This window comes from Electrophorus electricus, chromosome 8 (genome assembly GCF_013358815.1).
Source record: "Electrophorus electricus isolate fEleEle1 chromosome 8, fEleEle1.pri, whole genome shotgun sequence".
Taxonomy (NCBI): Eukaryota; Metazoa; Chordata; class Actinopteri; order Gymnotiformes; family Gymnotidae; genus Electrophorus; species Electrophorus electricus.
The window spans coordinates 1,413,153-1,425,699 of NC_049542.1; the positions used below are offsets into that span (position 1 = coordinate 1,413,153).

General features: G+C 41.5%; 3 protein-coding genes across 3 annotated transcripts; 2 read left to right on the plus strand and 1 right to left on the minus strand.

The window, feature by feature from the left end:
* The first annotated feature begins 2,629 nt into the window (after positions 1-2,629).
* Positions 2,630-3,670, plus strand: LOC113567761 (trace amine-associated receptor 1-like). Its single transcript, XM_026995863.2, has one exon. It carries the CDS (start codon positions 2,630-2,632, stop codon positions 3,668-3,670), a length of 1,041 nt encoding a protein of 346 aa, XP_026851664.1.
* Positions 3,671-7,972: 4,302 nt separating this feature from the next.
* Positions 7,973-8,959, minus strand: taar11 (trace amine-associated receptor 11). The gene has a single exon (XM_026995860.2). The coding sequence runs from the start codon at positions 8,957-8,959 to the stop codon at positions 7,973-7,975; it is 987 nt and encodes a 328-aa protein (XP_026851661.1).
* A 2,320-nt stretch (positions 8,960-11,279) lies between these two features.
* On the plus strand, positions 11,280-12,547 carry taar1b (trace amine associated receptor 1b). Its single transcript, XM_026995859.2, has one exon. It carries the CDS (start codon positions 11,280-11,282, stop codon positions 12,327-12,329), a length of 1,050 nt encoding a protein of 349 aa, XP_026851660.2. The 3' UTR covers positions 12,330-12,547.

The following is a 12,547-nucleotide window of genomic DNA, read 5'->3' on the forward strand; positions in this document are numbered from 1 at the left end:
ACAGAGGGCCTGAAATGGTGTGTGCGACTGCTGTGACATTCCCTCTTCACCTTGGTTGCAGCACCAAGCAGCCCAGATACCGCACGCAGTACAGGCTTCCTCAGGCTGCATAGCAGCAGTAACTGCCATGCACTAGTCTGTCCTGCAGCCAAAGCTACTGCTTGAACTGCCAGAGTCCAGTTTGTGATGTGAACACTTGTCTTTGGCATCTGAAAAAAAAAAGTGCTACTTACGACATTCTCTGCATATCCATTGAGGTGGCTCAAGCTGAACCAATGATCTAGGGTGCCATCAATGTATGACAGTGGATTTCAGTTGGGCTTTGTGACACCATTGTGTCATTGTTCTCCTGTACTGGTGTTGCAGTTCCCTTGGCAACCTCGCATGTGTTCCATTGTCTAGGTTTCGTTCCCTAGTTGCGCCTATTTTTTTAAGTTTTCCCAGCCCTAGATTTGTTACACCTGTGTCAGCTTTGTTACCCCTCACTTGTGTTATCTTCCCCAAGTGTTTCCTGTTGGCTTTAACTATATATATCGTCATTACCATTTACATTTACTGCATTTATATAGTCTTTGTTTTTATGCTACCATTGTTATTGTCACCATCCTTTCTCTGTTCACTACTGTTGTCAAAGTTGCTGTTGTTATCTGAACATTAGGTTACCTTGCACTTTGTTTTCTTGCCATGCCTTTTGGTTTTTGGCTATGTTCTTAGATTTATCTTTCGTACTCTTTTTTTGTTTGTTTGTTTTTGGTTTGCCTATTGTCTATTACTTATGTTTGCTTTACTTTATGTTAGTTTATGTTGTTCTGTAGCTTCTGTTTTAGGTAAGGGGGCTGGTGGCTCTGAATCAATGCAACATCAATGGTGTTAATGCTATGTTGGCTTGTGAACAGTCCTTCTCTATGACCATGAAGATGTCACTGTAATGATGCAGGGAGCTCCCATAGTCACTGTTTCTGTTTCTCCACTAAGCCTGACCTGCCACTGCTCACGCACCACCTCCAGTGTCTCACCCAGGTCCTTTATTTGCCACAACTGCTTTTTGTTTTCTCACTGGTGCTAACGAGGGTGCTGCTTGTATACACTGCCCATGGACCTTGGGGATCTGTCAACCAGCATTAGTACTGCATGTTCAGTTCCTACAGCACTGGTGGCTTCACACGTGCAAAAAACTGTTATGCTTCCAAACCATCAATGCCTCCTGTCCCTGGAGTTCCACCAACTGACTCTTCCAGAGGGAACCCCGACTCTCTGCCTGTACTCAACTCTCTGTCTCTACACCGCTGCTGTGGACAGCTACATTAGTCTCTTCTTTAAACGTAGTATTTCCTTCTCAAGGTCAATGCTTGGCCAAAACAAGCTGAGTATGGGCATGTTTTTTCTAGGAACTGGGCACTTTGCTGAAACCCCCCAGAACAATCGGGAGCTGCTTACTCCCTCTCAAGTTGACTTGGCTGCCAGTGAGATGCCACTGTGCTGTGTTTTAACTAAAAACGTGCAGGCTAGCAAACAATAAGTTCAGTTCTTGCCAGTCTTAATGACAAGTTGGCAGTCTAAGTTCTGCTGTTTCTAACTGTATGAAAATACTTATTTAGTAGAAATCATACTTACATTAACAGTAAAATCCACAATAGATCAATTCCTCATGACAGTTATGTATATTGTGGCATTTCAGTGTCAAAAATGTCTGACTCCCATAATGTTTTGTGAGCAAGCTTTAGCATTTAGCTTGCAAGCTTTTTTAAAATTTTATTTTAGTGTTCAAATATTTCTAAGAAAAAGAGCAACAATATGTATTTAAACTGTCATCTGTTCTAAACTGTAAGGTTTTAAATAAAGTTATCACCTTTTATTTAAAGATATCTTTGCTCTTCAGTGTCAGTGTAATAATCACATATACTGTGAGTATAGTGTACATTTTGGAAGTATGACAGACCACAAATTATGACTGAAACTAAGGCATGACAACTAATTCGTATTAAAAGTACATTTTAAACCATAGTGCGCAAACACTACAACTTTTCTGGAGCTGAAGCTAAATAACAACGCATATATGAGTGCAGGGCCACTTTTTCTGCTGCAGACTACGACTACATGAAGTAGACAGAGAGCCAGGGTTTTCTTGTTTGCCATTTTGGCTTCATAGCCCACCTTTGTCACCCTCTGGGAAGAGTAACTAGACATCCTGAACAGATCTTGTGTGACGTAGCTTTGCTACTGGCTATGCTGGACTATAAATTAAGGCTTTTCTCCCTGTAGTCTGTCTCAGCTACATGAGGCAGGAAGAGGTATGTTTCTAGGGTGATGCACATGCCAATTCGCCATGACTAGAGCAAGATCTTTTTTGTAAGGACTCTGTGAAAGAAATGCTTAAAATCGTGATTTATGTAAAATTATTTTAAGGGTAATAGAACAAAACAAAATGCATCACATGGAATGTAATGCAATGTAAAAAAAAATTTTTTAGCATTTTTCTATGCAAGTTAATCTGGTAATGTTCATTGGACTAATGTGATTTTGTCATGAACTGTCTTATGTTTGAACAAATTTCTTTTTGTAAGTCTGTCAAAGGCACCATTTAACCTTCTATTCACTTGTCTCAGAATAGGAGATCACTGTGCTGTAGATGGATCAAGTAAACATCATCACTGGCCAAAATGGAATATTGGAGAAGCCTCAGCTCTGTTTCGATTCTCTTAACAGCTCTTGTGTGAAGCTGACCTATCCTCTGGAAGTCCGGGTTTTGCTCTACATACTCTTCAGTGTTTCATCCTTTCTTACAGTGGTGGGGAATCTTCTGGTGATCATAACTGTCATTCATTTCAAGCAGCTCCACACTCCAACTAACTACCTCATTCTGTCTCTGGCTGTGTCTGATCTGCTTGTAGGAGGACTTGTGATGCCTCCCAGTATGTTACGTTCCGTGGAAACTTGCTGGTATTTGGGAAACTTGTTCTGTAAAATACACAGCAGTCTTGATGTCACAATGTGCACTGCCTCAATTTTAAATCTGTGTATAATTTCTCTAGATCGATATTATGCAGTCTGTCACCCCCTTCTGTACCACAGTAAAATGACTACTAATACAACCTTGTTTATGATCTTTGCTTGTTGGAGTATTTCTGCTGTAGTAGGATTTGGGATGATATTTCTACAGCTGAACATAATAGGTAATGAAGATTTTTACATCAATAACTTTGCCTGCATGGGTGCCTGTATGGTGTTTCAGACTAAAGTGGGTGGTGTCGTGTTTTCAATGTTTTGTTTTTACATCCCTGCCCTGATCATGCTCGGTGTGTATGTGAGAATCCTACATGCTGCATGGCGACAAGCACGTGCGATCCAGGGCACTGCTGCATGGATGAAAAATGCTGAGAAGGCCACCGTGGTCAAGTCTGAGAGGAAGGCTACCAAAACACTGGCCACCATCATGGGGGTCTTTCTCACATTCTGGGTGCCGTTCTTCCTTTGTAACTGTATAGACCCTTTCACTGGGTACTCAGTACCACCAGTGTTGTTTGATTTGCTCCTCTGGGTCGGGTACTTCAACTCCACATGTAATCCTTTAATATATGCATTGTTCTACAGCTGGTTCAGACATGCTTTCAGAGTCATTCTCTCTGGTAGGATATTTCAGAGCAATTCTTCACGCACCAAATTGCTTTAAAACATCCCCCAGTGAGACTGGCAGATTAACAACAATACTAAATCATAGCTGCATGTAGGTTTTCTCAAAAATGTCAGAGCTAGCTCTGGGGTGACTACCATTTCTAATTTACATATATTGGATCTATACAAATACATTAGGTATTGACCACATTAAGAAATGAAGAAAAAATAGTTTTAAAAAATAGCTTGAATATTTTTAAATATATTTTAAAAAACATAATTGCTGTAACTGTTATGTTAATAAATCAATTCAACTGATATTGAAGTGTTTCAGTACTGTTTCCTTTATGTGTGCCACTGGTGTCACAATGCAAAGCTCAACATATTTAATTGCACTTAGAAATGTGGAATCATTACAGTGTTTCAGTTACACTCTGCCTGCTTCTGCACCGTCCCTTATCCAGCTAGGGATTGTACAGACCCAGCAGGGGGGTAGTTTGGGGTATTCAGTTATCATGTACATTTCTCCCATGTACCCTCAGGAGGATTCAACCATGTTTCTGCAGGGAGGTGACTCAGGGGGTTGGTTAAAGCCCTTGTTATTTCTGCTAGTCACATAGCCCCCCACCCCCACATGCCCTTACCTACTCACGTTCTCCCAGATCACTCCACTGCTGGTTCTCCTTTGGAGCTGGTCTTCTCTGTACTGCTGGCCAGGTGATGGAATGATCTTGCCTTGGCTTTCAGAACAGTTCAGTCAATTGCTGTTTTCAAAAACAGACCAGAGTTAGAAGGCCCATCTCTTCTAGGTGAACTTTAATGAACACTGATGCAGTAATTATTATGCTTTAATGTTCTCTGCATCTTTATTGGCTCTGGCATTGAAGTAGAGGGACCTATTCAACCCCCTTTACTTAAGTTAAAACTGGGGTTTTAATGAAATGTCTGTAGGCAACACCCTTTTTATCCTGTCTAAATGGCCTTGTTCAGAACAGCCAGTTTAAGGGCCTGTTCCTTTAAATGATAAGGGTCATTCCACCCCCTCTCTTCTGTGGGAAAGAGCGCTGACATCTGACCTCTGACCTACACATTGCAAAGCATGCCAAATTAGAGATGGTCATAAAGCACATTTTCTCATAGCATAGCATGCTAACATTACTAAACCCTCATTACCTGAGTGGGACACAACTGTATCTTTTACTGCAGCATTATTCATGTGCTGACCATCTTCAAACTAATCTTCAAGTAAAAAAAAAAAAGATATCTTTAACATTACTGTAGATCCTGCATCCAGTAGTATCAATAAAATGATGGAAAATCACATCTGGTATTACCTCAGCAGTTAGCGTTAGGTGGTGAGAAACGGCCAAAGAAATACATAGCTAAGTGTAACCAGTCTGCTTATCTATCCTCCACTGTGTAATTTATGAGTCGGGACACTGCACTTCAGTTTCAGCTCTGTTGTATTTCTGTGTGTGTGTGTGTGTGTGTGTGTGTGTGTGTGTGTGTGTGTGTGTGTGTGTGTGTGTGTGTGTGTGTGTGTCTCTCTCTCTCTCTCTCTCTCTCTCTCTCTCTCTCTCTCTCTCTCTCAAATAACTGGATTCAGAAAGTTAAAACAAAAGTAAATTAAATGTTCCTCAAATTCCTTTATCAGCTAACTTAACCACAGACTGCATTCTTGCAATATTCATATTTAAATAATATCATATTTATGAATCTCTCTCTCTCTCTCTCTCTCTCTCTCTCTCTCTCTCACACACACACACACACACACACACACACACATTCCATATAAATATTCCATATAAATATTCCACTAGTATATCATACATGATTATATTTAGAAACTCCACCGGCCGTCTCTCTTTTTCCTTCAAGCTCAGGTCCTCTACCAGAGGTCTGGGAGCTTAAGGGTCCTGAGTAGTATCTTAGCTGTTCAAAGGACTGCACTCTTCTGGACGGAGATCTTGGATATTGTTTCTGGCATCTGCTAGAATCATTCTCTCAGTTTGGGGGTCACAGCCCATAGCGCTCTGACTACCACTGGGGTCACTGTTGTCTTCACCTTCCACATTTCGTGTTCCTTGTACCTGATGTTGCTCTCACATTGTATTGCCACATCTATCATTACAGCCCTCCTCTGCTGTTTATCCATCACTATTATGTCTGGTTGGTTAGCCATTAACATCTTGTCAGTTTGTATCTAGAAGTGCCACAGAACCTTAGCATGGTCATTTTCCACCACCTTTGGGGGTGTATCCCACTTTGACCTTAAAACTTCCAGCCAGTATTCAGGACAGATATTTCTGTACACTATGCCAACCACTTGGTTATGTAGTTCCATGTTCGCTCTGCCTGCCAGCATCTTGTACCCCACTGTTATGTGCTGGATTGTCTCAGGGGCATCTTTGTACAGTCTGCATCTGGGCTTCTGTCTGGTCTGGTACCTCCCAGCCTCTACTGAGCTTGTGTTCAGAGATTGTTCTTGTGCTGCCATGAATAGTGCATCTGTGCTGTCTTTCAGTCCAGCCTTTTACAGCCATTGGTAGGGTTTCTCCATATAAGCCATTTCAACTATCTGCTGGTGGCACATACCAGGCAGGGGTTTTTCTTCCAATGATGGTCCTTTTCCCTCCTCATTCTCATCCTCTTTTGGTTTCTGTTGTCTGAGGTACTCACTAAGCACTAAGCACTTCATCAGTCAGGGTTGTCATCCTGGTGTACTCCTGGATCTTGTTTGTTTCATCCTGGGTAGTGGCTCTGACACTGTCTAGGAGGCCCCCCTCCTCCCGCTTAGTGTACAGTCTCAGAGTGCTGGATTTGGGATAAAACCCTCTGTGCATTATGAGGAGTTTCCTTGTCTTAATGTCGGTGGCTTTTGTTTTCCCCTGAGGCCAGCTTATTATGCCAGCGGGGTGTCTGATGACTGGCAGAGCACAAGTGCTTTCCTTGTGGCTTGTTCATGATTACCATTTGCCTGTGGGATTCCAAGGTGCTGGTAGCTGCTCTTAACATCTGTCATGTTACCTTCTTTGTTATGTTAGGTCAGCTCACTTTATCATAGGAAAATCCCCAGCTGTAAATAAACTCTTACCATGTTCATTTAGGTCCAGCTGCACCCATGTAATAACTACAGGTGTAAATTGAGCACTAAGGGTTTTGTTGTGTTTATTTACATGATGGGAGTCAATAAGATCATCAGTCCTTTTATTCATTTTAATTTACTCTTAATCATTGAAATGCATACAATGCCAAAAATGTGATTTCATTCCTGCATGTAAAATTAAGCACTACACATATAAATAATTAGTGCTTGCTGGGGTAATATGCTAGATACAACAAGCTATATGTTGCAATGCACTTTCTTAGGCCATTGGTCCTAGGGTCAGCCCATGAGGATCTAGCGTTGGTCAATGAGGATTTAGGGTCAGTCAATGAGGAGCTAGGGATTGGTCAGTGAGGATCTAGGGTCAGCCCTTGAGAGTCAGTGACTATATTCCAATGCATGGTCTGTTTTGACCACAGAGCAATTATTATGTTTGTGTAGGACAGGTAATAGCTGTGTGGATAATTAAATCTAAAATGCACTAGTTATTTTAACATTTACAACTATATTTCTAAATCTAAAGCACATGAAACAATGCTTTTGATAAAAAAAAAAAAAAAAAATTAAAAACCTTCTAGGAAGCCCTGCTGTGTAAACACAAATAGAGAATTTATAAGAGAGAGGGAGAGGAAGAGAGAGAGAGAGAATGAATGAATGAAGGAAAGAGAAGAGAAGGGGGAGAGAGAGAGGGAGAAAAGTAAAAGTTGATGTAGCTTACAGAGTGCACTAACCATGCTAGGCACCTAGCCAACTAAATATAAGTTCTGATATAAGGAAAGTGCATAACAGCTGTTTATAGTGTTAACACAATGTAAGGCTGTGATGCTCCCCGGAGAGACAGGCATATTACATCGTTCAGCTGTAACATTATGCAGAGTGTTATAGCTCATAATGCTGCGTGCATGTGGTCTATGGGGAATTGCCTTTCAAACAAATTCAGTGACTCACCTGATTGAATAGCTTCTGTTTGTGAGCACTGTAAACATTACTGTACTATGTTTATATATACTATATAGTTTTAGATAAATAATATGAGGAATACATTGCTTTTCAACACATATCTTGACTATTATTCAATATGAATATGAATATGTCTTATATTACATTTTCATATTTGAGACCAGACCTTTACACACTGAAATTAGAGTAAATAGAGTGTGTTTGGGAACGCAAGCACAGGAAAAATTTAAAAAACATAGGAATTTAAGTGCTTGCATATCCAAGAAACTGAAGTTCTTCATTAGTACGTTGGGATTAAAACTTCTTTAACAGTTTGGTTACCAGGATCTTAGCAGTTTCTCTAAACCAGCTGTAAAACAATGCATATATTAAAGGGTTAAACATCGAGTTTAAGTAAGCAACCCACATCAGCACTTCATACAAAAGTGATGGTATTGAATGATATATGATAGGGTCTACAATATTACACATGAAAAATGGGGTCCAGCAAAAAATGAAATTTCCAATGACTAGAGCCAGGGTCTTGGTAGCTTTGAGGTCTTTAGTAGCCATCGGTACACAAGATTTGGAATTATTGGTGTAACTGTGAATAACCTTAGAATGTTTCTGTGCTATGAAAAAAATCTTACTATAGAGGCTTACTATTATTGACACAGGTATGAAGAAGAACATGATGGAGTATTCTATACCAATTTCTTTTGTATGGAGAGCGAAACATCCCCCCACGCAACCCTTGTGAAAACTGTCTTTGTTTTTAATTTGTGGATTCGACAATGTGATAGCGAATGCAAAAACTGCAGCCAGCCCCCAGCTGGACGTGACCATGGTAATGCAGAGCCTGTGGGTCGCTCGGCTCTGATAGTGCAGGGGCCAGCACACGGCCAGGTAGCGATCAACGGATATAAACGTCAGGTGCCACACTGTGGTGTTGCACAGGATGATGTCGGCGACAGAGTGGAAGTTGCAGAAAGCTTTGCCGAAATACCAGCATGTCTCCAGGGACCGCACCATGCTGGGCGGCAACACCAGGACTCCCAGGAGCAGGCCGGCCACAGACAGCGAGAGGATGAGGTTGTGCGTGGCCGTCTGCAGGTTCTGGGAGCAGACGATGATGCAGATGACCAGCAGGTTACCGCTGATGATCAGCGTGATGACCAGAGTGAATAGGAGGTAGAGAGGCGCACGAAAGGCCAAGGAGTAGACGACGCGAGGACACGATTCGTTCAGAGACTGGAAACACAACACCAGAGCCTCAGCCACTCCTGGAGGACTCGAGTTCATTATGACAGCACGCCTGATTACAGAACGACAGAAACATATCACCACCACCTCTGCAGAGAGACAGAAACATACCACCACGTTTACACAGGAAAATGACCAGGGTTAATTGTAGCAAGAACATTACAAAAGTTGACTGAGCATTTGTAATGACACCTTTGTAATGACACATTTCTCAACAAAACCTCTCTTTTTTAGATACCTATATCTTCGAAGATTATGATATGACATTATGATGACATTATGTTAAGACATTATGATATGTAAAAAATCCCATTAAAATAGAGTTAATAAAGTCTTTGTTGCATTCTGAAGAATTCAATGACAATGATTCCATTCCAAGGTAGTCCAAAATGTTACATTTTTAAGATTCAATACGAAAAGGCCATATCTTTTATACTGCTCTATAACATTGAATTCAAACATTGAATTTTTTTTATTCAAAGAAATAAAATAAAATGCCCTGTACATTACCTCAGAATGGCTTGATGCCTTCTGATCCTGCACACATCTAAAAACATATATATAGATAGAGATTTTTGCTACTGCCGTTTAGAGCATAGTTAAACCAATCACTCACTCACTTTTTCCCTCATGTGAATTTAATGGTACTTGATTGGCCTGTGGCTAGTCATGTGTGTCTTCACCTGTAAGAAAGTTTAGACCAGAAGAGCACATAAATGAATAACAGACACATTTGTTACTTAACAATACAATTTATTTGGCCAGACCCTGGGAGTAGGTGATAATGCTGAGGCTTGACTTCCATATCATTCAGTAGCAATATTTAACACTTAGATCAGTGCTTAAGGCAATTTACTTATAATCAGAAGGTTGCCAGTTCAAGCCCACCACTGCCAACTTGCCACTGTTGGGCCCCTAAGCAAGGCCCTTAACCCTCAGTTGGTCAAGTTGTAATCAGTCTTAAATGTATGTTGTAAGTCACTTTGGATAAAAGTATCAGTTATATGCTGTAAATGTACCTGGACATTTTAGGTGTCAAGGGCAATTCTCTCATCTGAATACATGTCAGGCAACATTGCTGACTTCCAGCGTGACATTATCCTTTAATGCAATGTTAAGAGCAAAGTAAAGTAACACTAGAGATTTTAGTAAGATAATATTCCACACTCTGTGTCATCAAAGGGTCTGCATTAAGCATTAAGGCCTCTGTGCACCAGTTAATATGTTGTTTTATACGGCACCTTCAGGAGAGCAAACACTTAAACAAATACCCACAATCAAATAGAACAGGTAGGTGTTTAAATGATACAGGGTAGAAATGGGCAGATAAAAGAAAGATATGAGAGGACTGTTTTCACCAGCATGTTTACGTTTTTACCCTAAATTGGTTTAAAGTACCATTTCATTAAGAAGATAAAATGATGTGACCCAGTACGAATATGTGAACTGCTGAAACACCTCTACTAAGTGCATTAGTACTCTTCTCAGTAACATGCAGGGTAAAATGTAATGTGTTGAATAGAGGCCTTTGTATCAGTATCTGGCCTTTAAGTGTCAATATTAGACATCTGGCTGTCATTGTGAGCATGTGTTTGCATAGTTTCCAGGGTACAGGGCCAGACAGATGATTGCTGGGATTCACGGACATGTTTGCACTGGTTGGAAGATTCAGACTCACGCAGACAAACTGTACACAAGCGGCAGTTGTAAGGATTAAGGCTGCCCTGGTTTTCTGTCTGATTCATGACCGCTCGCATGTACAAACTGTTTGTACAACAGCACAAACGTGTGTGATCAGGCAAGTCAATTGCTTTTTTTATAGTTATAATATGTTTGATAGTGGCAGGGCCAGTCAGTGTTGGACGTAGACGGGAAGAGAGACGGACGCTCAAGAGGACAAGCACTTTATCACACATTTACATAAGAGACTTTTATTTTGTTTTTTTGTTTTTGTGTATGTTTGCTTGTTTTTATAAGAAGTATTAAAGAGTCTTAAACTCTTCTTTTTCAGAAGCTTTCTTTTAAGCCAGACTCCTTAAAAGGATCATTTCCGCAAGAGTTATACACCCTTGGGAGAAGGCATTCTTGGACAAAAGCCATCTATGGAATACCCCTCCAACCCCCACGATAACAATATTTATATATTCTCGGAAGAAATAAATGCATTCCCTCACAGTAACAAACGGGGGATCCTGCAAAAGCATTAAACATTTCCAAACATACGGAACCAAACAAAAAAAAGAGAAGTATTCTACCACCTGATAACTGTAAGTCTTTCTTATGTCTGTTCTAGTAGGCTTGGAAATGATGTGGGTTTGTGAGTGATGTTTTTTTTTTTTTTTTTTCACACAGGAGCAAAATGGTCTCTCTAAATTTCTCAGACCTCAGTTCACAGGATCTGGTGGAATCATTCTTCTGTTATGACTCCGTTAATGACTCCTGCCAGAAGATTCAGAGACCTCCCAACATACAGATTTGTATGTTCATCGCCATGGCGATTACCACCATGGTGACCATTATGGGGAATCTGCTTGTAACTGGTTCCATTGCGCATTTCAAGCAGCTCCACACACCGACCAACTACCTCATCCTGTCCCTGGCCTTGTGTGACTTCCTGCTGGCTGTGTTCGTCATGCCCCTGAGTGCTATGTGTTCCGTGTACGGCTGCTGGTACCTCACTGACTTCATGTGCAAGATGCACACAGGCATGGACATGACATTGAGCACAGCTTCCATCTTTCACCTCACGTGCGTGTCAGCAGAGCGCTTCTGCGCTGTGTGCTGCCCGCTGACGTACCACATGCGTGTGCGCTCAGCCACCGTGCTCTGCATGGTCTGCGCCAGCTGGCTCATCTCCACTGTATTCGGCTATGCAATGATCTTCAGTGGGCTCAACCTCCGGGGTGATGAGACCTTCTACAACTCCCACCTGCGCTGTGTGGGAGGCTGTCCTGTATTCTTTAGCCGCGGCTCGGCGGTCGTCACTTCCATGGTCTCTTTCTTCATCCCCGGCCTGGTCATGTTTGGAATCTACTCCAGGATTTATGTGGTGGTCAGGGGGCAGGCGAGATCAATTGACTTTCTAGCCGGTCAGCTGCGGATGGACAGTCACAGGCCAGGAGGGTTCAGAAACCGAGCCTGGAAGGGTACCATGACCCTCTCCATTGTGGTTGGAGTTTTCCTCATCTGCTGGACCCCATTTTTCCTCTGCAACATCGTAGACCCCTTTATCGGCTTCAGTATACCTCCAGAGCTAACGGATGCCCTGGTTTGGTTTGGATATCTGAACTCCACTCTGAATCCCTTCATCTATGCTTTTCTGTACCCGTGGTTCAGAAAGGCTTTCAGGATTATTGTAAGTGGGGAGGTCTTTCACAGGAATAGCTGCAGAATACAGCTGCACTCATGATCAAGTGAGCTATACAACAGCTCTAGACATGCAAATTCATTTAGGTTGGTCCGTGTGTTAATATGTCTTATGTCCCTGTGTTAACATGTGATTAAAATGCAGGAGACCACTGACTTGACCCTTTTCATGCTGCCTCGTTGTTATTGGTGCTGTGTGTTGTTCAGTTTCCTTAGAGCTAATGGCAACACAGAAGAAGGATTTGACTGCAACTAAATAAA

Coding starts and splice junctions, on each gene's coding strand:
- LOC113567761 (XM_026995863.2), top strand. CDS start 2,630: ATGGATCAAGTAAACATCATCACTGGCCAAAATGGAATATTGGAGAAG.
- taar1b (XM_026995859.2), top strand. CDS start 11,280: ATGGTCTCTCTAAATTTCTCAGACCTCAGTTCACAGGATCTGGTGGAA.
- taar11 (XM_026995860.2), bottom strand. CDS start 8,959: ATGAACTCGAGTCCTCCAGGAGTGGCTGAGGCTCTGGTGTTGTGTTTC.